The sequence below is a fragment of the Nilaparvata lugens genome, chromosome 8 (assembly GCF_014356525.2).
Source record: "Nilaparvata lugens isolate BPH chromosome 8, ASM1435652v1, whole genome shotgun sequence".
In the NCBI taxonomy this organism is placed as follows: domain Eukaryota; kingdom Metazoa; phylum Arthropoda; class Insecta; order Hemiptera; family Delphacidae; genus Nilaparvata; species Nilaparvata lugens.
Genome location: NC_052511.1, coordinates 16,698,579 through 16,725,883, shown reverse-complemented (window position 1 = coordinate 16,725,883; position 27,305 = coordinate 16,698,579). Strand labels below are relative to the sequence as shown.

General features: G+C 33.8%; 1 protein-coding gene across 1 annotated transcript; it reads left to right on the top strand.

Moving 5' to 3' along the window:
• Positions 1-5,574: 5,574 nt before the first annotated feature.
• On the top strand, positions 5,575-22,054 carry LOC111044810. The gene is made up of 3 exons (XM_039434114.1): positions 5,575-6,435; positions 14,534-15,023; positions 21,455-22,054. Exons 1-3 carry the CDS (start codon positions 5,823-5,825, stop codon positions 21,633-21,635), a joined length of 1,284 nt encoding a protein of 427 aa, XP_039290048.1. The 5' UTR covers positions 5,575-5,822; the 3' UTR covers positions 21,636-22,054.
• The last annotated feature ends 5,251 nt before the right edge of the window (positions 22,055-27,305 follow it).

Here is a 27,305-nt window from a genome sequence, read left to right as displayed (position 1 = left end):
TCGTGACTTGCATGTTGCCATTGAATATCGCATATTGCTGCAACGCAAGTGCAAGCTTTCAGTGTGAGTGCTCCTACGGATCTTCCCAGATTTTAATCCTTATATTTCTCAGATTTAGCTGAAATTTACACCACAGATAAAGTTTGACCTAAGAAATGTTGAAGCCAAATTTTGGTAACCCCAGCCACTATACAAGGTGAGTTATGCAGCTGTGAAAGAGAAATTGACCTCTCGTCAAGTACCATCATTCCTGAGGGTTTGAGCAATTTTAATTTTTGACAATTTTTGCAAAAATCCATGATGTTTATTTAATTTATGGATTTCATAATTTCTGGATTGATACTCTCGTCAAGTACTATCATTCCTGAGACAGTGATGGATACAGGTGGGGGGGGGGGGGCACAAATATGAAACATTGATATTCGTGCTATGGATAGAGGTTGACCTAAAAAGTATCGTGCTATAATATATTAAACGTTTTGCTACAATAAAGGGTGAGTCACAGTTGCATATGACAGTGTGAGTGCTCCTACGGATCTTCCCAGATTTTGATCTTTATATTTCTCAGATTTAGCTGAAATTTACACCAGAGATAAAGTTTGACCTGAGAAAATGTTGGAGCCAAATTCTGCACCCCCAGCCACTATACAAAGTGAGTTATGCAGCTGTGAAAGAGAAATTGACCTCTGGTCGTGATGTTTACTCTGAAACATCACTCATTCATGTACATGCAGCAGGTGGTTTTTTGCCTCCGACTCTGCTCTTCAGGATGTTTTTTGATTTTCGAGGGTTTTCATACTTGAAGCACCTATTGCTCCATCTTTTCAGATGCAAACTATGCCTCAAAATTATTCAATTATTTTTTACAGAGATGATTTTTTCGAGAATCGAATTTTGACCTCGGCCCCTTTGTGTTTTTCCGCCTGGGGTCAATGACCAGTTAATCTATAGCTGCGTACACATATACGCGCCTCCAACCCGCACCGAGCACGCTCCGCCCTCGTACCGCCCTCGTTCCTCCATCGCACCGCAGTCGCTCCGCCCCCGCTCTGCTGTCGCACCCATCATGAACATTACGGAAGATGTTAGCTCTTCTCGCGTTCCCCGGTCGATCCACTCTTGCTCCCCGGTCGATCATCAATCGCTCTGCTGGAGTGACGTTCGGTTGCGGAGCAAAGCGAAAGTCTGTACGCACCTTATGAATTGCTCCAGTTTTTACCCTAGAAAATCAGTATTTGACCTTGAGATTCACGATTTTATGAATTTTGGGGTGAATGACCACTTGTTTGGACTTTGGACCCAAGCAAAACTGAGTCATTCAAAGAAATCCGATGTTATCGAATAGCAAAAGCAATAAGGCTACCAAAGTTGTGTGGAGGTTTAAAGATTAATACAACACCAGAAAAATTAAATTAAGTAATGTGATACATCACATAAATACCTTTTAATTGAAGTCTTTTGAATTTGAGTTTTGCAATGCAATCAAAGCTGTCCTTGTCCTGCCCAGAGTTTGCTGGCCGGTACAATTTCATTTGGTCGTTTTCGTATAGAATTGGAGGCCTCCCCAGCATTACGCGCTTACTATTGAAAACGGGACCCGCACTTGACACTAATCATTTTGAAATTTGTTTTCAGTATTCCAAATTCTAATAATATTGTATTTTTATAGTAGATGAGCTCTAGTGAAGGAATTATTTTGAATAAACATTAGTGGTCAATTTAAGTGACAGATTTCTCCCTTCATTTTGTTTGGGCGAATGTTTCAACAATCTCAGAAAAATTAGTTTTAAGAGTAATATCATGCTCAGAGCACATTAACACAACGCATTCAGTTTCTCCTCTCGAAGAGTTGATCTCTTGGCACTTTTTACTCTAGATAGAACGGATTAATAGTACTTAAGTCAATACTCTGTCAATAGCCTGTAAAACGTCTTCTAGAATCAAAATTCAAATATTGATTTTATCTAGAGTGAAATATTATAACCAAACTAATAATTTCTTTTTTAAATTGGAAACTTAGTGCCCCAAATATTTTGCGCCCAGTCAGCCCATTTATAAAGTGAGCCCCGACTGAAACCATAAAGGCTGTTAGGGATATAACTATGAATCTATGTTCAAGAAATGAAATAAATACAGGATTATCTTGAGTTATTTATCGAAGTGAAGAAAACAATAGACTAGCTAGAATAAAACAAAAATCAGTGGTAATTCCAGTAAGTAAACATTTACCGGTATTAGTTCTAATTGGTTAGAAGAGGTGCAATACAGCCCTTCCCTTCTCACCAAGAAATTAAAATGATTTCCCAACTTGTTGGGACAAGTTCATAAGTTGAATGGCTAGGGCTTGAGGAAGAGGGATAGGCCTTATGTTTTCATTAAGGTTTTACGTAATTTTGAATTATTATGAAGGGAAATAATAGTATGATTTAGGGATAAGTCAACCGGAAATATTTTTCGAGAATTCATATGAATGGCAATTATTGTTAGTCCACAGTACATTCAGGTCTGTAGCTTCAGCTTCTAGAAAAACACACCAGGATACTCTCACAGACCTCTAGGAATTTCTGAAGTACATCTTCAGATTTCAAGGCCATCCAAAATGGAAAGTAGAAGACCATCTGAGTATTTTCAGAAATAATAAACATTAGTCTGTAGCTATAGTTATATATTTACATAATAAATATAGTTATATATAGCTAGATATATAAACTTAAAACTGTCAGCATTCCTTATGAAAATAACATCTATGCTTCACATTCTACCCATGCTGACAGATTGAAGTGAATCTCACTATGGCTAGTATACTGATGCTGGATGGACGTGTAGGTGCAGACAAACATGACTAGAAAATTGTTCAAAGCTGTTTACTTTATCCTGATTATGCGTTCACGCACCTGTTGTTCTGTCCATCTGCTCTTTTTCATATTCTTTCAACTTTTTTTGTTGATAATAATTTTCCCCGACCGTTAGCGCTGTACAAATAACAAATAACGTGTCACTGGGTTAACTTATCTAGTATTGTCCACCTTTGCTGTATTACTGAAAAGTAAATAATATCTTCTGACAACTGCCTACATTGTCTTGAATCGATCCTTTCTTTGTTCTACTGCGTCTACTCTTGTACACTCATGGCTTTTCTCATTTTCTTCCCCTTTTTTCTATTTATTTCAGTCTCAGAAAAGGGTAACAACCCTTTAGTTCTTTATGATGTGGTTGGAATTTGCTGTTCATCATTATTATTCTAATGATTATTAGAATAATGGTAATGAGTTATTGATGATCTTTAGTTCTTCATTAATGGTGGAAATCTACTGTTCAAGACATTTTAATATTAATTTTACTTCATTAACATCTAGTAAACACCAATTTGAATATCAGAGTAATAAACTCATAAATAAAATTCCAGAAGACTTTATTAAGGATAAAATACTAACAAAAACCAAATTGAGATTAATAAAATCGTGGGTAAAACAAAACTATTATTTTAAAATTGAGAACTGAGTTGGATGAATCACTTGGATGAATTTTGGCAATATTAATTATTTATTATTGTGTAAAAATTATAAAAACTCGACAATTATTATATTATTTTCCGTACATTTATATTTTGTTTATTAAGTACTTGAATTATTGATAAAATTGAACACCCATAGATTATCATCCATCAACAGAATTGTTTCATTTGTACTGCTGTTATTAGATTAAAAAATGTATTTCTTATTTTTAGAACTCGTGGCTGGAACTAAAGGCTTCTTTTTCCAGTCACGCCAAAAATTATTGTATTTTAATTTGGTTATTCAGTGGTTCCGTTCATGAGTGTTCCGTAACTTCCTCATTTTTTTGTACGTTTTCATCTTCTCTTCTCGTTTCGTCCACTTTCTTCTCAATCCTTATCTTTATAATTATTTTTGTTTCCCTTACATTCATCGACCTTTTTCTCACATTTAGTGACACTTTTTCTTTTCCTGACCTTCTCTACTCTGCTGTGCTCCACATTTTCTTCTCTTGCTTTCCTACAGCAGATTTCCACCTTTTAATAGAACGCCATTTTCCTAATGGAAACTCGCCATCATAAACATTCCTTCTCCACTCTTTCATTTCTATGCTCTTATATTCTTCTCTTTTCACCATTTATTCTCCTATTCCTCTTTTCAAAAAATCTTTTCTCCTTCCCTTCTTTTACATTTTTGTTTACTATAATACTTTTCAAATTAATCTTTCTCTCTGAAATTTCTATTGCGTCCTCATTTTTCTAGTTTTCTTGGTCTCCGGTAACTACATAATCAAGAACTCATTCATTTGAAAAATAAACAGGAAATTGAATGAAAAAGACTAAGAAATAGTCAAAAACAGGAAATTCCAAAAAAGTACTTCACTCACATGGGCTACTTTTTAACAAATTATTAAAAACAATATAAAAATCTTGTAGTACCGAAACTCGGGTCGAAAATTCGATCACCCTTGTAGGGTCGAAACTAGTTGTTGAACTATTTTAAAGTCTTTACAAAATAAAGGAAATTCCTATTACATTCAAATAATTTTTTTTTCATAAACAAGTAGGCTACGTACAATTTTTATTGTTGTGAATTCATTTTTTAAGTATAACGAATATCAAAATTGACTGAATATAATAATAATAACCTGAATTTGTTACATTCTTTGGCCAAAAATCCTCAATGTAGTAGAAGCAGTGTCATCCGTTTGAACATGCAACTACTATCAAATTTTGATTAATCGTCAACTTATATAAAGGGTGCTTTCTTCACTGAGAAAATGCAATGGGTTTCTCTATATCCATTGTAGACACACATTAGCTAAATACCTTGATAATGTCCCCGCTATAGACCAAAACCTTCCGAACAATTCAAATTTCTATAAACTACAATAAACTTTCAAGTCCTCAACTTCTAATCTAATGACTAATAATTTTATAGGCTGATTCCATACAGTTTGTTTCAACCACAGTCCTTGTTCATAATTTCATTGTAAACACACTCAAACTAAAAATAATATACTGTTATAATGACCCTGCTAGAGACAAAAACCTTCCGAACAATTCCAAATTTCTATAAACTACAATAAACTTACAAGTCCTCAACTTCTCATCTAATGACTAATAATATTATGAGCCGGTTTCCGAGCTCGGGATTCAGCTAAGTTCTAGACTTTAAACAGCTGGAGTTAGAAAATTGGCATTCCGAAACGGGGCATCGTCGTCGTAAAAGTTACGTTTAAATTAAATTTCGAAAAACTAGAAAATTGAACACAAAATAAAATGAAGAGAAAATAGTGTAAAGTTTCAGCTATTTTGAATTATTTAGGAATGTTTTATTTCGTCAAGGAAAAACGTTTCCAATAATGGAGAGAAGCAGTTGCGGCTCATTGAAGGTATTTACCAGCCACCGACTAGTATTTCCATTTGTAAATATATTATATCTATATACATGATGATATGTATAAAGATACCTACGTGAACTGTTTTGAAGAATTGACTTGTGTGTCCTATCGCTCTTCAATACACTCACTCTCACACACAAGCTAACACACGCACACGTGTGTATGTATGTTTTCCCTCTTCCCGGTTCACCTAGTCCTCCTCTTCCTCCACCTTCTTATCCCGCTCTTCTCGTTCGTCATCTCTCTGTTCATCTTCGGAACTAATGTAAATCAGTGTAGAGGCTCAGTGGTAAAGGAGGAGCAATAGAGCCGTTTTAAAATGACAATGGATCACCGACCGTCGAGGGTGTGACCCACTATATATGAACAAGTAGGGGGCCGGGTGCACTTAGTTTTCATTTTGAATTTGCCGCTGTTCTGGCAACATGGTTAGGGTGACCGCGGTTAGTTATCAAGTATTTCTAGTTCTCCTAGTGTCTGGTAAGTTGTACGCGGAAGAGATTAAAACTGATGAGGGTGAAAAGGAAGAAAATTCAACTTTAATTTCCACGTCTACCGAACGACAGGCGAAAAGATACTCGTTCAACGATGACGGTTTGAACGATAACTCTTTCCAAGCTTCAAACCCATCCTTCATCAAAGAACTCACCTTCACAACACCAGCCCCGAAAAACTCGCAACTCTTCCATCACGACAACATCGTTCTAATATCGGATAACTCGAACGCAGAGTCGTCGGTTCCCGTCGTGGAAAACTATTTCAACCACGATTTCCCGCCGTACGAGACCAACCGCTCCGCTTACAACAAGGACCAGTCACCGTCGGCTGCGTCCCTTATCAATCAGGGCTATGAAGGGTTCACAAGGGAGGCTAAGGATTACACTTACTCGTATCCTTATCCTTCGGCGTCGTCTTCGTCCTCAGGATCGTCGGGGTCCTTCCACAATGACCCGGGTACCGCCAGCTACTACTATCACTCCCCTCAGGATGATAAGAACTACTGGAACACTGCGCCTCCTGCTCAGGATGGAAAACCAGGTGAGATGTTTCGATTTTCTTCTTCATTTTACTTGATATTCATATACAGTATAGAGTATTGTATTCTTGTAGCTTGTTGAATCAGAACCAGCGTAACTTGGCGGTATGGAGCGTTGCAACTTATTTAGTCTGCTAACGCTGCACCGATTAAGTCAGTGTGTGTGCGTGCGTACGATTGTTTACCGTCCTTAATAAATTCTACCAGTTTGAATGGAACTTGACAAACACATGATCACATCATAATTATTATGTTTGTCAACCTATGTTTAATCTGAATTTATAAGGACGGCAAAAAAACGTACGTCTAAAAATCGATGTGTGTGTAACTAGACTTGCATGGTTCCTATTACCATGCCGGCTGACATTAATTGCATCATTCCTTACCTCGTCGCTTAAGATAAGGCATGGGTTCCCACTCGGTCTTGTATTCATGATATTGTAGGTAAGTTCATGAGAACACATCATAATGAATACGTTTTTAATTAATCGAGGATTGAGGAGGATGAATATGAGGATTATGAATGAAGCTCATTTTATGACGGAGGTTCTTTGTGATTAAAGATTATTATGTGACGAATTATAGATAGTCTTGTTGACCATTTAAAGTCAAGACATAATAGTCTATCTATAATATTAAGCAACCATGCTGTAAATTTTATCTCATAATATGAAATCTCAATACTTGATATTATCAAGTATTGAGATTTTTGAATCATAAATTAAAGGTAAATTACGAATGAGAGATGCAGTGTTGCAGCCTTAACTGAATGTACAGTCAGTTTTTGTAATACAGAAAAGTAGCAGTTTTCAACTTTTTTAGAGAATATAATTTTAGAAATTTCATTTTTGTGAGAATATATAAGAAATTAGAAATTTCATTTTTGTCAGAATAATATATAAGAAATTATAAATTCCATTTTTGTGACACCCTTGTAAGGGTGGCAGGGGTGGTAATGTGAAGGGGGTGGCAGGCGTTTGTGGTATCACCACGAGTATTCAAACACTTTTTGATGTATAAAAATAGAGCAAGCACCAAGTATAAGTACAGCGGATTGAAATCTAAAGTGCTCAATTATTTAATTGAAAATTTCGAATCAATAATACTTGTGTGTTCTCAATTTTCACTAGTTAATTGGACTTGATGGGAGTATGTAAATTTTTTACTTAGCTTATTTATTTATTCCAAAACTTTTTTGACTCCTGGAAATAGATTGGGATAGAAATTCTAGATTCGATAACTTTAATTTTTCATTAAAATCCTCCTTCAGGTCATGTTGTGTTATTTTGAATGATTGAGTAAATAAATAAATAAATTGAAAAAATGTTGCAAGATAGAGTTGGAAAGATTAAAAAAAGTGAAACACCGGCTTGAGTATTCGAAATATATATTTCACTAACTATTCCGAGAGAAAAATTACTCCCGAGATGTTACGTAGACTACCTACATCTTATTTCTGTAATTTCCTTTCCATATAGGTGAAGTTCGTAAACCCTCTTTCACATAAATAATTATGTTGAACATTTAAACTGTTGGAAATTTTTCATACACTCCTTAAACACAAATTAAATACTCAATCTGTGTAGGTAAAACACTTTTTCGATCGCAAACATTGTAAACTTGATCACACAGGTAATGAAAGAATGGTTATTCCTTGTAGTATTATAAGAAATGGTATTGAGATGAAAAATGAAAATGGTTTGTATTTTCAACATTCAGCTTCGCGTCACGTACCTCCTAGAATTCGTCGTGAATCACAGCTAGGTTGAGAACCTCTGAAATAGAAAACAATAGAGGATTGCTACTAAATCCACAGGTAAGAATAATGACGTAAGTGACGAGTGAAGAGTGTGTGTTATGATGAAAATTCCAGGAAATTGTTGACAAGCATTAATAACCTAAAGGGCATTCAGTTATGCGATTTTCCTTCCAGTGGTTAGGAACCAACTGAAATTTCAGGTTTATCCAATCATTTCGCACCATTGTATCATCTTTCACATCATCTGCGGTCAAGTTCATAACTAATTTGGATAGGCCTATCGATACTCGTAAAAACTAGGAAATACATACAGTTCACTGATCTTTAGAATACGAATTATCGTCAAAAAAGTAGGGGTCTTGACATACATAGGTACATGACAGAACAAAATATTAGAAAAATATTTTCAGCTAGAACCCTTTCAAACACGATAATCACGATTCCGTATTCAACTCTTTTAGTACAAGTGTTTACAGATGTGACATTGTTAAAATCTTGACCTATGTTTGAAAATAACAACTTAGATCTTTCAATCATTTGGTTTGTTTTGGAGTGTATATTTTTTAATGATTTAATGTCAACAATAAAGAAGAGTAAAGTAAAAAGAAAGTTCAGCGCAAATTACCCTGCAAATATGAGGAGCAAAACGTATATTAAGTATCATCAATAGAGTGTTTACTTGAAATCACTCAACTTCTTAACTTTATATTAACAAGATAAGTGCCGTGCTATCGGTTCTGCCGTTGTAAGGGTGTCTGCTTGAGGACAGCTCTCATAACAGCTTTGATATGAGCTTCAAATAATTTTCTAGTGGTTCGGAACCCCTCTGAAACTCTGGTTCCATTCATATCTCATTATCCCGTCATCTATGCACAATATTATCAAGGCTTAAGTGGCCAGCATCCTCAGTCAAATAAATAAATGATATGAAGAAAAAGGATTTCATATTTATTCAAATACTAATGCTTCATACAACATGAATTCATTCGAATGCTAGTAAATATTAATAATTATATATAAATATTAGTACTGTAAGTACTATTTTTTATTTCAACATGAAAACTTGTACCCTTTCTTTGTAATTGTTTTGTAATTAATCTTTCAAGAAGCCCTATCAAAATAGCTAATGAATATAAACTCCCTGTTGTCAATATTTCAAGTACCGTATCAAATGTTTTCAGGATAGTTGATGGCAATCAATTTGGATTTTCATTTGATAGTAGTTACTCTTAAATAAACTATATTAAATAATATTTTACTAAGGGATTTCTATTCTCTTACATTTGTTCAATAAACCAAGGAAATATAGCATCTATATGTAGATATAGCTATTGAATAAATATATTAAATTAAAAATTGCATTTATCAATAACTAGCTGGAAAAACAGAATTTCGCGTTAACTGTGAATGATTCAAGCAGTGCTCTTCTGTATCACAAACATACAGTTGTAATAATCACATCCCAATGCCATGTATTATTTATTCATTAATTCAAGATATCACAGTAGTAGTGATGAGCCCACATCATGCAAATCGTGTTTGGTACGACAGTATTTCGATTTGCAAATTGGGATCTGGGACGTCTTAATTTGAAATTCGGTGATGCTGAATTCTTTCTTCACTTAATCAGTGTTACCAATCTCCAACATGACACATTGTCTGCGACTAAGCATTTTTTGATTGGCCACTTATCTTAAATCAATAACAAATTCATCCACATTGGATCTTAATAAATGGGATGCAAGTCCCACGCTCGGAAAAGGAATAAGACGAGTATAACAATTGGCAGTAAATTATGTATAACAGTTAAATTAGTCACGAGACTTATGATTATCATTCAGGATAGCTTGCTCGTTGCTCCGCATCTTTTATTATGAGGCAAGGCTTGGTCTTGATGCTGTGATCTATTGATAGGAGAACCGCCTCTCTGAAACCGTTTAGAAAATGTTTAGACGTGTTTAGACATTCTGCACCGTGTCCTCCAAATTTTCACTGTCAACTGTGACATCAATTTCGGCACCAAATTTACGCACGTGTGTTCTAAATTTTTGCAAGTCGCATAATTTTTGCAACATTGGCACGCCCTTGAATGCCAACACACCTCAACCTGTAAATCCCGAATCTTTTTAAAAAATAGTGACCTCATAATGTTTTGGCACTTTATGCTAATGTATGAATAAATTTATATTTATGGATGGAGCATCTTCCAAGCTGGAGTAGAAATAATGTGATTCTCTGTAACGGCATGTTTTCAATGGAATAGTGTGACAGTCATTTTAGGAATCTTCAAAGTTCGTCTAATGAATCAAGGCCATCTATATAATCATACCTTACAGTTGACACTGAAGGATTTGGAATTCATAGGGCTATGGAATCTAAGGGCTATGAGTCTGAGAGCTATAGAATTGCTATCTATATAATATTGATGACACTTTCAGTTATAATGTTAAAATGTTATCTAAATTTGGGAGAGAAATAGTACAAGGAGTATCCTTAGTTTTTCTCTCCCAATAAGTGCTACTTTGTAGAAATTAGAAATTATTAAATAATTGCACTCTGAATGTTCCCTCAAGAAATTATGGTTCAAAGCTTTAATAGTTAATATAGTTTCTAATAGTTGATATTTTTTATTCTTTACTGGTTCATACAAAAAGTACATCATAAAAATTATTGGGTTTTAAAAATAAGGTTACCTACCTATTCCTCTCCCAAATTTAGATAAGGTAAGGTTTAGATAAGGTACATACACATAGTACGAAATAGGTCAAGTCTTGTACTTGTTCACTTCACAAAAATTCAGTTCTTAATAAATTATTATCATTAGACTATTAATTTAATATTTGCTCGGTACCACTCTAAATTGATTATATATATATAATAAATTTTAATTTTAATCAATTAGTGATAGAATTCGACTTGAAATTATAAACGTCATATGGTACCGTAAAGGTATACTAATCTACTTATGTGCAACACATCATTTTAACATGAACTATATAAAGAGGGGGCGGGACTTGTGCTCCCCCCTTTCACCAACCGAGTAAGGCTAGCTTCACACGCTTTCGGTTTCATTCGGTTCGGTACGTTTTCGGTTCGGTTCGGTTCGTTACCGAAAACGAATGAGGCTTTCATACATGTCAGGTTTTAATTCCAATTAGGTATTTTCTTCTCAAACACAGCTGTGTCTGGATTTTCACAGTTCATGCTTGTATATTTAAATATAACAGCTTGTGTTAAATTGTGATATGTTATTTCTTGAACAACAAAATTTTAAAATTAATTAAAAATTGTGAATTTTTTGAATAGTTTCTTTTTAATTTTGTTAATTTTTGATGTTCAGAGAGATGATTTTTTTGAATTGAAAATTTGTTCTTGTTTTGACACATGGTATATAAACTTCATCTCTTCTCTCCATTGATGAAATCATGTAATATTCGTGGAAAAATTAAAAAAAAAATAATAAAGGAATAAAAATTCTCCCTGAGTTTCAATTTATATCTTTCATATTTTTTTAGCAAACTATTAATTGAGAAAGAAATGTTCCTGTGAACTAACAGAAATGAATTGACCATATGATTTTGACTTGGAAAATTTTGAAACAGATAATCACGATATCAGTTTAAAATAAAAACAAAAAAGGCAAGCGTGTGTAAAAGACTTTGTTTTTTCCCGTTTCCCTAGCAACGAATTCGAATATGATGAAACCTATTCGTGTCGAGGGGGCGTTCGGTGCTATGCGGTTGCTATTCGGTACCGAATTCAAACCGAATCATCGTTTCACACTTATCGGAATTTGCCGAAAACGAATCGAAAACGAAACGAACCGAATGAATGTGAAACTAGCCTGATGAAAACCGAGTACGGTAGTCAACCGTGAATATTCTTATAGAAGAAATTTCAAAGTAATAACAGCGAAGAATGGTTATTTTGTTTTGATATTCATAGTTTTAATTGAATAATATTGAAAATGTTGATTATGATGATGATGATGATGATGATGATGATGATGATGAGTGTATAGAAGCATAACTTTTGATAAAGAAGAATACCGTAGGACACTAATTGATAAATCTAGAATGATATTTTATAACAAAAATACTACAATTCAAAGAATACGACTTTGATATTGTCAATACCACTTCTATTTATTCGAAAATTAATTCATAATTCAGTACCAGGTTTCATGGTAAAACCTACCACATCTTCAGCTGAACCTATATGTTTGTTGTTGTTGGAGGAACAAACATATTAGTTCAGCTGAAGATGTGGCAGGTTTTACCATGAAACCTGGTACTGAATTATGAATTAATTTTCGAATAAATAAAAGTGGTATTGACAATATCAAAGTCTTATTCTTTCAATTATGGAGAAATACCACAACATCTCATACCATACAATCAAATTATTAAAAATACTACACTCTATGTATTTTCTACTACTTGGTCATCATGAATAAACTGCTGTAGATTCAGAATCACATTGGCGCAATGCTTGATAGAAATCATAATAATTATGAAGAAGACAAAAGAGACGGCATACGCGAGAGATTAGTAGTAATTAGTTCAAATGCTAATAAGTTTTCTACTCGTCTTCTCGCTGTTTATGTGGGCTCGACTAGTAGGCTTCCCGCAAGAATGAGGTCCGAATTTGAATTGCAAAAGCTGCCGCCTTTTGTCATTGTCTATGAAAAGAAGCAAACGGCGACAAAACCGAACAATTCAATTGTTTTCTTCCTTTTTTCTTGAACAGTATTACAATCATTGCGGACGTCCCAGTTGAGACTATCCTATACAGTGAACTGCATTCTGCATAGTATGTGTCACTGAAAGGACTACTCTCACTTTTATCTTATCCATGCATGCTCTTTAATCTACTTATCTGCTCAATTATTTTTATCTACTTTATTGTATTCTTCATGGTTCTGTTTATGATGCCCACATATGACGTGTTTGTGAATCGATAATTAATCAATACAGTCAGAATAATTTTCAATGAGAAGTCGAGAGATAATTTGAACTCACCGTCTGATTAAAGGTATACCTATATTTAATATTTTTCTTTAACAATAACTTTGGAGGATTTGCTATTGATGATAGCAGAGAGGAATAATAAAGAGACAAAGACAGACCTTTGTAGGAGAGACAAAGATACTAATAGTATCTTTAAACGGTATCTTTCCTCTATGATGTTAGTGACTTGATAGAGATGTATCCAATTTCATTCTTATACTGGAAGCACAAAATAAGTTAGTATAGTTCTCAACTCCGTGCTCGTAGCATGTTTGCGATATCGAATCAATAAACTTGAAATTTATACAATCATTTTTCTCATACTTTCTTCAACAGTTTTAGAAAAAAAGTTGTGGCAACAATTTATTTATACATTGATACATACAATAAATTAGTCACATGTCGCAGTATATGTGGTTGTGACAAATTGTTGTATGCAATATAAGATGTGAAAAATAAATAAATATCACCTTCACTATTTCGGTTCAAAGAAAGTTCTACAGTTTTTTTAATTCATTAGAATGCTGAACTCCAGGTTCAAATCACTAGATTGTGATAATTTCAATATGTTCTTCCACTTATGCCAGTAGTGCCTTTTTTATATAAATTTATTTCCTTATAATATTATTAATTTCATTATTGTACTGTATACTTCTAAAATTCTAAATTTTCTTTAAATACAATACAGTATATTATTTTCAACATCCCCTTCCTTCCCCTTCAAGGACAGTCGATGCAACTAGCACTACTGGATATTTTTATGGACTTAACAAGTTCTGTACATCTCAATTTGTACATAAAATTTTTGTGCCAGTTTTTCACATCAAATTTGTAACAAAAACATTTCTCTTTTATTCCTGTAGGGCTTCTACTTTAAAGTTGTATTATATTGAATCAAAACTACCCTTTTATTTTATTTGTGGTGTAGTGACAAATAAGTGTAATAACTAATTCGAATTAAGCCTCCTACAGGAACTCAAACATTGCTGGAAGTCAAATAATTCCGATACAGTAACTAATTTGATTCTTCAATGAATTACGAACTGCTTGAACATCTCCCTCCTCACTCCCCCACTCATCACCCTCCTATACTCTCCTCACACACAGACTAGTTTCTAAGTGAGGAGTATTATTCTACAATCTAATTCCAATTCAAATTTATTTCTCAATCATTGTGTATATTTGAATTGTTTGTAAATATGATTTTTGGGAATAAATTTTTTCTATGTCATTTTGTAAATATGATTTTTGGGAATTAAATACAATTTAATAAATTTTAAATACAATATTTGTTTCATGTCATTTTAAATTTGATTATAAAATCTTCCACAGGCACTCAAACAATGCTGGAATGCTACCCGCCGAGCTCTGGCTTCTTCAGCGAGCTGATCCGGCTGGGAGGGATCGCCAAGGTGAGCCTCGTGAAAGCCCTCCTCATCGGAGTGCTTGCCCTACTTGTCCTCAAGATCCCGGCGCTGCTCCTGCTCAAAGCACTCGTCTTCAAGGTGGTCGTTCTGCCCTTCGCTCTGATCAGCATCATGCTGCCAGTTCTGCTGCCTTTGGCCTACTTCTTCTGGCCGAATCTGTCAATGGCCTTAGGTCTGGCCACGCCCAAACCACCCGCATCTCCAGCCGGCAACGCGACCAACGCGACTACTGTCGCACCACCGGGAAGAAGGAGCTTCGGAACCCCCTGGCCGGTCCCCGACAACCTACAGGAGATACTCAACAACTTCGTGCAGTCGGAGAGGTGCCTGGAGAGGATCGCTTGCAAACTGGGCACCCGTGATAGCAAGTCTGCCTACAGGAAGCATGTTTCATGGTGAGATAATTAATTTTTAAATTATTATTATTATTAATTTACTCGAGGAAGAGGCATTATAAAAGTATGAAACAAAAAATAGAGAAGGGATGAGTACAGGGATTCTAATCTATTAATTGAAGCTATATCGTACAGGTACTTCTAGAAGGAAAAATCTTAGAAGGAAGGAATACAGGGATTTTAATCTGTATATTCAAAAATATATTTTACAGGAACCATGTCCTACAGGAAACATGTTTCATGGTGAGATTCTTGATTTTAAAATTATTTGCTCAAGGAAGAGTCATTATGGAACAAATGTGGTAGGGATGAGTACAGGGATTCTAATCTATTGATTCAAAAATGTATTGTTCAGGAACTTTTAGAAGGAAAAACTTAGAAGGGAGAAATACAGGGATTCTAATCAGTATATTCAAAAATATATTTTACTGGAACCATGTCCTACAGGAAACATGTTTCATGGTAAGATTCTTATTTTTGAAATTATTTCCTCTAGGGAGAGGCATTATGAAACAAATGTGGAAGGGATGAGTACAGGGATTCTAATCTATTGATTCAGAAATATATTGTATAGGATCTTTTAGAAGGAAAAACTTAGAAGGGAGGAATACGGGGATTCTAATCAGTATATTCGAAGAGATATTTTATAAGAACCATGCTAATTGTGCAATTATCGTGATCACAATTCCATTGCGATTTTCTAAACGGTTATTATACAAAGATATATTTTACAGAAACCATGTTCCATTGTGGAATTTCCGAGTTCACTTGTGAATGTGACCTATTAAGTGACAGTGAATATTTTGAAAAAATATTCTAGACTACTAGAAAGGGGATATGGGGATTCCAATCTACTAAGAGCTATTATAAGATTAAAAGCATTAGTATATTTCTGCTGGAGAAATGAGCAAAGCATATTATATATTTTTCTGCTGGAAAAATTATCATCCATTTAAAAATGTGTCAACTGGGAGAGATGGTGAAGAAAAAGAAGAATATGACGATGGAGACAAAAATAATTGACTAAGAACTTTGTTCAAAAAAATACTAATTCTTATTATAACAATAGACTACTGTTGGTTGATTTCTTATTGAATCAATATTATATTATAACCACAGTTTGTGAATGAGAAATTTCAATTTAATTTTCATTAGTAGTAATTATTGACAACCATATACTGCAGTGAGATTGATCCACCAATATTTTTCAAACAATATTACATTGACATAGATTATGGAATAGAATAGAATATGAACGATGAATATAAAACAAGCATTACTCCTATAATATTTTCTCACTTATAGCGTATTCCAATCTCAGAACTTTGAAGCGATAAACACAACCTATTTTTGGACAATTTTTATCCGAATTTGAGAAAGGAACAGTTTTGGGCTTTGAGCCTGTTGTTCCTCTCCCAATCATTTATAGTGTTGAGAATGATATTGTATCTATCAATGTATAAATGAAAATATATATATATATATATATATATATATATTATATATATATATATATATATATATGTAGTTCCTCATAACTGAAGTTCGTCAAGTTTACTTGAAGAGACTGCAGTGACAGTGGATGTAGTTAACAGCAATATTCATATGTTGCCCACTTTCCACAACCGACTCTGAATGGAAATGCCTGTAACCACAATAATACTCCAAGAAATTGAACATACCTATTCAGAAACTGTTACATGTCTGTCACCCTGCTAAGTTGGTCGTTATGCCTCATTCTTCTTTCTCACTTCTGTCTTTCGCTCCATTTACTTTCCTTTCAGCTCGGGAATTCCTTTTGTCTTTCTACGTTCTGCTGTCTTCAAGTTTTCGTCAAATGTCTCAAGCTGAAGACTTGGAGAGAAATTTCTTTTCAAAGATAAAGAGCCTGAGTAGCTCGAGAGGATGGACAGCTCGCTGACATAAAGGTGTCATACGAATTTCAGTCATGTGAAAAGAAATTAGATGCAAGAGAGAGACAGTAAGAGGAGAGAAAGATAATGAATCTGGATACAGTATGTGACAGAACAAAAGCTAGTCAATATTTCATGGAATTAATTCATGAAATCGATGCAATACAATACAAGAGTTGAGAATGTTCTATAGGAGCAAATTACCTATCATTGAATTTTGTTTCCAACCTAAAAACTGAAACATTCTCCTTCATTGGAAGCGGAATCTCTCCAGATTAGAACCGACAGTCATTAGCGCATTTTTATTCACGGAACAAGAAAAAAAATAATTCTAGTTTGGAAACAACAGTAAGTTAAAAAAGCATAAAACTGTTTCATGTGAATTAAAATAATTATAAATCTGAGTACCCTTTTTAAATTATTTCGTAAAGACATGTTTCGGCTACTAATGCCATTTCACTAGTGACTTGAAAATGGCATATGGTAAGTAGCCGAAACATGTCGTGACGAAATAATTTAAAAAGGGTACTCAGATTTATATTTTCATTCATATTCGAAAGTAGCCCTAAAGAAAAAAGACAAGTGTTTCCTTTGTATTGGGTGTGGTAGAATCACTTTGATAGGGAAAATACATAATAAATACATTGTATTAGGATCTTTTTTCTATACTAGACCTGGTGTGGTCTGAAGGAAACAAAAATTAACATGTTAGTTTTCTCTCATGCCATAACCATACCACACCAGTCACATCAGTAATTCTACTTCGATGTTAAATCCAATACAGCTCGGTCCTATTGAATTCTATTCATACAAACTTTACTCAGTACTATCTGTTTTGAATTTCACTTTTAGTGCCGGTTGCTCAAAAGCCGGTTAAATTTTAACCGTGATTAATTCCTCGAGAACCAATCAGAGAAGCCCTCTTTTCAAAAACGCCTTCTCTCATTGGTTATCGTGAAATTAATCACGGTTACAATTTAACCGGCTGTTGTGCAACCAGGCCTTAGTTTTTGAAACTCAATACTGATTATATTGAATAGAATGGAAGAATTTTTTTCAACTGAACTGGAATGAAAAGACTCTTGACAATCTTAAAACAAGATGAAACTGAATCATTAAGTTGAATCTTTACAGATTTTTCATTCAACCGAATCCTGACTAATTATTCTGATCATCAATTAAACAAACTCGTGATAATCACTAAATCACAGTAGTCTGAAAACTTTAATATTGTGTCAAGAGCAAACCAGTTGAAGCCAGTTTCTACTTGAAAATAATGTCGATATTACCCGAAAAATTCTAGATGGAATGACTGAGAAATGTTCAAGTTCCGTGATCCATGGGCTATTAGAGCAGGACATCATTATCTGTTATTATGAACGATCTTGTGGTAGATTTTAATTACCCGGGAATTCACATCTTTCCAGTAGAGTCTTGTTATTAATAGAATCAAAACTCTACGATTCACCCTCTCTGATAAAACATTGTTTTTATTACTTAACTGGAAGAATGTGTGTGCTTGGAAAATGTGTGTAAAATAAACCCCTCCTCTCTACCAGAAATTTAGAGCAGTAAATCATAATTAGTAAATCATAGTAGGATTCACTTAAACTGGAATCAAAAGGCTGGATTCCCACTTATAAATAAAAGTGACCGATACATCGAGAATATTATTCTCAATAGTTCTTAAGGGGCTCTTCATACATGCTCCGACCGGACTGTGTGGGAATAGTCTAATTAGAACTCATGTAAACTATATTTTTACTGTGTCGATCACTTTCACTGCTAACCTGATATGTGGGAATCGAGCTTTACTCGTGTACAACATTGATATGCTTCTTATCCAATAAATGCTGGATAGTTTAACGTAGTCTGACAGTTTAACGTAAATCTAGAGGTGCGTACAGACTTCTGCGCCACGAACACGCGAATTTCGCTTTTCATCAGCTGTTTATTATATCTGTATTTGTTTAGAAACATTAAGTGACGGTTGCACAAAAGCCGGTTAAATTTTAATCGTGATTGATTCCACGAGAACTAATCGGAGAAGCCGTCTTATCAAAAAGGACTTCTGTGATTGCTTCTCGTGAAATTAATCACAGTTTAAAATTTAACCGGCTTTTGTGCAACCGGGCCTAAGATACAGAAGATATTATCATAATCATAAGAGTGAAATGCGCCTGTTCGTGGCGTATAATTCCGTACGCACCTTAATAATATACATAAAACCTGTAAAGCCACACGTCGATTTTTGGACGTTCGATTTTTTGCCGTCCATATGAATCCTATCAGATTAAACGGAACTTGACAAACATCATCTGTTTCAAGTCATCTGCTTAATCTTAAAGAATTTAAGTTTAAAGACGGCAAAAAATCGTAATCCAAAAAATCGATGTGTGTGTAACTAGACTGACTCATTGGAATAGACCAAATATTTTGTTGACACATAGAGCTCAATAAAACACTTGAAAAGTAGGTGGTGTTGACTGAAACCGTTGAGGCTGCTCCGATTAGCACTGGGATGTGCTCACAACTGAAAATTTCATTTTTTATTGTATTCTTCTTCATTAGTTTGCATTTAGAAGATTTAAATGTAGGCTGTATGACTTGTTTTTGGTTATCATCTGTATAATTGGTTTTAACACGAAATTATTCAATTCTTATCATTGTATTATTTATAAGAAGACATGTATTATTTACAAGAAGTATTACTATAATATTTATTACATAGGTATATATTTTTTTCCTTTTTTCAGTATTGCTATAGGCTACTTCGTACTGTTTGCTTTATGAACTCACAGCTAGCGCACAAGTTTAACTTTGCTGGCTGTGCCAAATCATTCATGTTTTGTAACTATTATGTAAAAATTTGGCGAAATAAACATTCTTATTATTATTCTTATTCTTATTATTCTATTATTATGTAAATAATTGTCGGCTCACTAGTCACTACTGGCATCAGTCAGTTTTTGTTATGACGGCCGAGGTTTTTGACAGGTATTGAAGTTGAGGACCCATTTCTCAGGTGCTGAAGAATCGGATCCTATATTTTCGAGGCTATGAGAAGACTTCTGACAAGAGGAAGCAGTTCCTTGAAAGTCACGATTGGGATCACTTATCGCTCCTGAAAGCGCAGACGACATTGAATTTTCCGCTCCTTCTTCCATGTCATTCTAACTAATTACGTTTGTCCGCTTTCGACTTCGTTGGCGAGTTTTGAGTTTTGATAGGAGTGTGAGACATAAACAGACGAACGAAATAGAGAGAAAAAGTGTCATGCCCGGAAAAGAGCGAGTGATGACTTCTGTTTCAAATATTGGCCGTAATATTCACGACATGAGTTGGTTCTTTGTTAATGCCATCCCAGTGTGGCCTGCTTTCTCAAAGTGATCATGTTTATTTAGTGCTCTAGTTCTATTTTTTCGTAAATTCTGATATCCATCCAACATACATTCAGTCCAAATATTATCAATCTCCCAAGTTCAATGTGACAATAACAGACTCATAATTTGTGATTGTCACTTTCAGACTGATCAGCTATGTCGTAGTTTAAGTATTTGAAAGTGATCATTAACAATCAGTTCATAATGGAAGAAGAAATTGAAGAGTATTTGTAATTGTATTGATAAATCAATAATGAGTAATAAAGTTTAGTATCTATTTCATAATATAATGATGGTAGTTCTTTCTTCTGGACAATCAATAATTATTATAATACACTTAGGGTTCGGTTGCACGTATGTCTATCAAATTCAACCGCACTTCAATGACGTCATCTCTTTGTCTTCGCATTAGTAGGCCTATATTGTTTCAGTTGAATATCTTCATTGTTTAATCAAGGTTTAGTTAGATAGACGAACATGCTACCGGGATTAACAGTTACAATGTAGCTGTTTCCACTCATGCTTTATCATGATTTCAAAAAACCTAAATTACTCTTAGGAATCTCAGTTTTGTGTGAATAGAACTTTCAACTTTCTCAAGTACAGTTTTCTTGGTTTCATTTTGAAATAGGCATTTGTTTTCATTATCTAGTTTATTCTATTCAGCTTTCCTTCGCTTATGCCTAACTTATTGAGCTGGAATGGATGTGAAAATTGTAGTAAACATTTGAGAAGGGACAGTTTTGAGAATAAGCCTGTTGTGTTCAATTTCTCATATAAGTGTAATAATTGTACATGACTGAATAAATAAATAAAAAAACATCAATTAGAAATGATACAAGTTGCAGCCCTATACTTATATCGGACTAAGTAATAAGTACTTATTGAATGCCATCAGCCCATTCAGTTTTTTCTTCATGGTTTTTCTTGTGGCTTGAACATTTGTATTTTAGAGAAGAGATGAATAGAAATTGAACTTCACATGACAATATTATACAAACATTTCTTTGTTTTTGTTCTTTTAATTTTCTTGTGGTTTGAAAAGTTTGTGTTTCAGCGAAGAGATGTATAAAAATTAAACTATACATGAAATCATACGAAGATAACTCAAAATAACGAAAATATTTTTTTACAGGCTTCTGAAGAAGTTACAAGTCTCAGTTGATGCTCCTCTGAGAACGAAGTTCAAGCACTACAGGGACGCCTACAACTTAGGAGCCAGTACCAAGGAGGACATCTGTGATCGAGGCCTTTTCCCTTGTCACATTCCGAAACTGCTCATCCGACAAAGTTCACGAACCTACGAGATCCTGTAGACGCATAATCACTCAAATTTCAACAATGTTTGATCAACAATCTGGTGCAATAATATTAGCCTTCTTCAAATTTCAATTACAACCATGTATTGAATGATTAATTGAACATGGATTTGAATTATTTTTGATATTCGATTAAAATTCAAAACTCTTTAAATTTGATTCAACTGAGAAATAAATTTAGAATGTTCAAAATGTTTACAAATATTAATGTATTTTTGATTCGAATTGATATACTTGCAATTTTAATGTTTTCTTAGCTGCGATGAAAAATTCGATTGAGTTCTACAAGTTTTCAAATCGTAATAAACACGTCCAATCCCATTTGTTTCATCGATGAGAAATTATTTATTTATATATCTATTTTGTACAGTGAGTTGAAGTTTTATTTATTTTTTGTATTAAAAGAACTTTACTTACTTGGTGTTTTTTCATTTCCTTCCAGACCTACAGGAGATATGTTGATATCTTTATATAAAATGTGTTGATATGTTGACCTACAGGACATATGTTACCGTACCGTATATATCTTATCTCCTACAGGAGATAAATAATGTTGAATACTCTATCCCAGCCTTATTCCTGAATAAAATTTCAAGAAGGAGAAGGTTGTAATCAATTAGGTTAATGATAAACTGAAGATATTTTAATAAATTCTGTTTCTGAGGATTGAAAGATGGTCTTTATTGGATACAGAGCTAAAATTCGATTGTACAGGGTTACTTGGAGCAAAACCGTTTTATTCTATTGTAAATGTTCTTTGAAGCCTTGAGCCATATCCAAAACACTGTTGTTTCCAAGACATCATAGATAGTGATGAGCCCAAAGTGATTTGTGTGGATGGCACGAATCCACATCTTGGACAAAAACTTTTTCACCAATCTGTTGAAACTATTCTTGTATAAAATTAAGGAAACGAGACTGCATTTTATTAGGCGGAGAATAGCGACAATGAAAAGCTTGTAACGGTTTTACATTTGAATAAAAGCTCGATGTATATTTTCAAGTGAAATAGGTTAACCATGTTGGTAATGTCCCTATTTTCAGTGTTGAAAAACGTTTAGACTTTATAAGGCAGCTCTTCTCACGTTTTCTGGCGTTCTCACAGTGTCAAAATGTGCTCGATTACTCACTCACTCGAGTACCAGATGAGCCGAATCTGTCTTTATACAAGAAAGGAGAGATAAAGCAAGGACTGAAGTAAGAAAAAAGAGATAGAGAGGGAGAGAAAGAAAAGGAGAGCAAACGCTGAAAAAGAAAGAATAGACTGGAAAAACGGGAAGGATGAGAATGAAAAATTTCAAGTCGGTGACCAAAATTAAACTCCAATGTGAAGTTAGGATTGAAATTTTATTCAATTAATAATTGAATCAGACTGAAGTGCCGTTGAAAATAGTTCAAAAACGGATTATTACTAGCAGTTGGTCATGAATAGTGAAATAGATGAGTAATAATTGAAATCAGTCTGAAGTTCACAGATGAAAATTTCATTAATAATAATGTATAATTCTTCATTCCTAATAGCATAAAACTGATTAATCAAAATCCATTCTTTATATCAATCAAAACTGAATGTGATTTCGGACAAAATAATAGCTATTTATGTATTAAGAGCGTAATGCGCGACTTTATCGCTCGCGCAAAACAGTTATTATTTTGCAAGAGCGATAAAGAAGCATTACGCGCGAATTACATACAAAATTTTTTCTACAACTGCCCAAACCTGTTAAATTGCTAACTTATATTGGCGGAGTTACAATAACCGACTTTTTAGGTGAAGATCTACCCTTTTGGCGAGCTGCTTACCAACAGCTGATTAGCGAGCATAAGGAAACTCTTCTGCGCATGCGCGAATGATTAGCGAGCGTAAAGAAAATCAACTGCGCATGCGCAGCGAGCGAAAAAGTAGATTCTCCTCAGAAATAAGCTGTTTTACGAGGAGAATTGAGTATGTAAATTCTTTTTTTACGCGCAGTTGTAGAAAAAGTAGCCTATATAGTGAACTTGTAATTAATAAAAACACTATATTTTTCTTCGGGGAACCAACAATTCATACTTTGAAAATATGAAAACTCTTTCATTTTAACGTATACAAGCTTGATTTGAAGGTAAGTGTCTGAAATATGTTCATTAAATTTGTTCATTAGAATCATAGAGAGGAGATACCGTTAATGCTATTGAATTTTTCGACTTTGATAACGAGATTATAACTATCATTAATTTATAGTAGTTAACTATTCATCTAGTAAGTGATTTCTGATAGAAATCTATAAAACAGTTTTCTAATTCTTTGATAGAAAAAATTTCTTTGATAGATAATTCATCCAGCTTTATTGGTGTCAATTGCCAATATTATTCAACAAGTCCTATTGAACATGACACCAATAATATGCTATATCCTAGTGATTGCTTTTATACAGTGATCGCAGGCTTTTAGTGCACTCTTTTCATACAAAGCTGACAAATTAGGTCTTTGAATTGCAACTCGTGAAGACTGCCACCATTCAATTGTAAGTATCTCAGGACGGTTCAACACATTAGTATGTTATACTACTATACAGTCCTGGAGAGTCACAAGTATGAAACAGAAAAACAGCGCAAGAGATCGAGAAAGAGAAGAGAGAGAGAGAGAGAGAGAGAGAGAGAGAGAGAAATGGAGAGTATAGAATCCTAAGCAGCAAGAAAGAGAAAAAGACAGATGACTAGAATGGGAGAAATGACACTGAGACAAATGGTGAATGAAAATAAGATTCTGAAGAGGAAAAGGTATCAAAGTAACAAAAAGGATGAAGAGAGAAAAGAGGGAGAGGATGAAACTTAGGAAATAAATGACGAAGAAGAAAACTGAATAAGAAGAAACCCGAAGACGGAGGTAGAAGGAGTAGAATAGCAAGAAGTTGGAACAAGAATAGGAGAGAGAATTAAAAAAAACCTAAGCCCTTAAGTGACAAATTGCTGAAAAAATGCATGCATCCCACTCAATTTTCATCTTACACATTTTTTCTCTCTTCATACTTAAGCAATGCCTTTGTAATTCTTTTTGAATTCTCCACTATCAAATTCAAATTCCTACTAATTACGTATCAATTTCTCTATTAATAATTACTCTATACCGTGCTCACTTCAAACTCTTCACTCTCCGTTTTTCTGCCTCCCGTTGTGTCTACACTCATTCCAAATTCCGTAACTCTCTTACTCGCTCTCTCTCTGATTCTCTCCGTTTCACCGTTTTATGTAAAAACATTACAGTAATACCTCAATATTCGCATATTTCATCATAATTCTTTGCTCAATTTTACTGTAAAACTCTTAAGTCTGTATATGATACATCATGTCATTATTTTAGATAAATTTGTTGAAAGTGGACTCGCTTACAATTTTTGCTCATATTTTCCTCTCTTTATTTCCTTCTCCATTTCTTCCCTTTTCCACTCCTCTTCACCCTTCATTTCTTCCCTTTTCCACTCCTCTTCACCCTTCATTCCTTACTTGTATAACCTCTACCTGCCTATTACATGGGAAACCATAGTTGGCTAGGTATTTTTCCTCCTTTTTTTCTTTTTAGCACAGCCCACTATTAAGCCTGTTTCTGTATTTTATTAGAAACTTATTTTTGATTGAGATTTCTTGTATTTTGATTTCCTTTATGTATTTTGTGTTTTTTGAATAAAATTATTGATTGATTTGATCATGTTATTTTACTGTTACTGGTAATTATGTTTAACGCTAGAACGTAAGTTGAATTTTGTATTGTAAAACACATGAATAAAGGAATCTGAATCTCTCTCTCTCTCTCTCTCTTCACTCTCACATATTCTCTTCCTGTGGTTTTATTTCTTCATCTCTTTTCTTCTTCTATTCCATTCTCTCACACATTGCCTGTCGGCTGTTTTGCTCTGTAAATCTTGAGTAAGAGTGATGACATGCAAGTTCATGACCCCCCCCCCCCAACTAAGAGGTGTAGAGGTCCAATAGCGATTTTCGTTCCATGTCCTCCGGTTTCATTGAATTGCAGTTTTCAACAGCTCTATGAATGGAAAGAAAACGCACGAAACTCGCACTAGAGGGAGTGAATTGGTCTGATTTATTCCAGAGCGGTTATTACAATTCTTATAAACATTTCGTTTGCTCTGAATCGAGATTCATTTCCTCATGAGACGCGAACCGAGTATCATATCACTCTGAAACATCTAGTGTACGTGAAAAAGTGAATATAATTTTTTGAGTAACATTGTGGAGATATCTTGGAAGTTCTTTACGAGTTGATTGGGTGTTCTCTACGAATATAAGCTATTGATCAAATTGATTATAGGGATTTCTCATTTAATTGTGTCTGACAGAATTCAAATGGAATATTGATTTTGATTTTTCACAAAAATGTCAACTTGAAAATCTTAATTATTGAAAGTTTCTTAATGCAGCTTACAACATAATTGAATATTTTACAAAAAATTGTATTGGAGAATCTCAATTATTGAATGTTTGTTCACGCAGTTAACAACATAATTGAGGATTTCGAACAATGCTGATCTGAATTATTATAGGAGTGCTGAAAATTGTAGTTGTTTTTTCTTACATGTTCCTGAGAATTCAATCTAAGGTGAGTTTCTATTGATAGATCAAAGGAATATTGAATACCTATATTTACTTATAACTGAAAAGCATCGATTTGGGGAAGGGATACAATTTTTCATCAATACAATTCTATAGTATCTGAGAGCAATCTTTAAACATAAGAGATATATCGCTTGACAGATTCATTATCAAATCAAGATTCTGTAAACGATGAATATATTGAATCACAATGACATTTTCGTACATCAATAATGTTATGACATTCACAAGAAATGAACTTCTTTCCAAACAATCTAAATCTAGTATGATGAATGTATAATTCAAGAAACGTGTGGTCTGCTGAATTTAAGAGAAGAGATCCAGTCTATTAGTACAAATTTCAAATAATCTTCTGCTTTTTTCTTATTTTTTACCCTATTTTTATTTCGGTATTATTGGTCAGCTGCATATTTTATTTTTAAATCATATTACTGGTGGATTTACAATCAATAACAAATTATCACAAAATAATTCTGAATCACAAATATTATTAACAATTGCATATCGACTTTATCATGGTGGAAAAAATACTTTGAATCCGACTAAGCTTGAAATCAATACTTTCTATCAGAACAATATCATAATTTGAATAAGAATTTCTACGATACAGTATAATAAATTAGAATGGCAACAACTGATTGAACCCTGCATAGAAAAACTGTGTACGTTGTAAGAATGCAAGCTGTTGTAAGTTGAAAGTTCACTACTTTTTTACAAAAATAATAAAAAAGTTATGGAAACTTAAGTGATGAAATTTTAATTTTTTTCAGTTCACTTTCACAGTAAAAAGAGAATATAATCATTTTTAATACGAGTACACTCTCAGTAGCTATAGCCTAAATTGTTTATTTATACTGCACATTCATTCATTATAGCGAATAAAAACAACAATTTATTGTAAAGGAAATAATAGAACGGAAATTACAGTAATCAATCTATTAGTCCAGTCACTATATACATTGGTGCATGCAATTTATATTGTAGTTCTGATTTTTTTAATATATTATTTGGGTGCATAAGAGAAGTCCAGAACCAATTTCTTCATGCAAAATTTCC

Bases quoted from the DNA above. Each gene is read 5' to 3' on its own strand.
- LOC111044810 (XM_039434114.1), top strand. From the start codon at position 5,823: ATGGTTAGGGTGACCGCGGTTAGTTATCAAGTATTTCTAGTTCTCCTA. The intron at 6,436-14,533 runs GTGAGATGTTTC...AATCTTCCACAG, and splicing joins TGCTCAGGATGGAAAACCAG to GCACTCAAACAATGCTGGAA. The intron at 15,024-21,454 runs GTGAGATAATTA...ATTTTTTTACAG, and splicing joins TACAGGAAGCATGTTTCATG to GCTTCTGAAGAAGTTACAAG.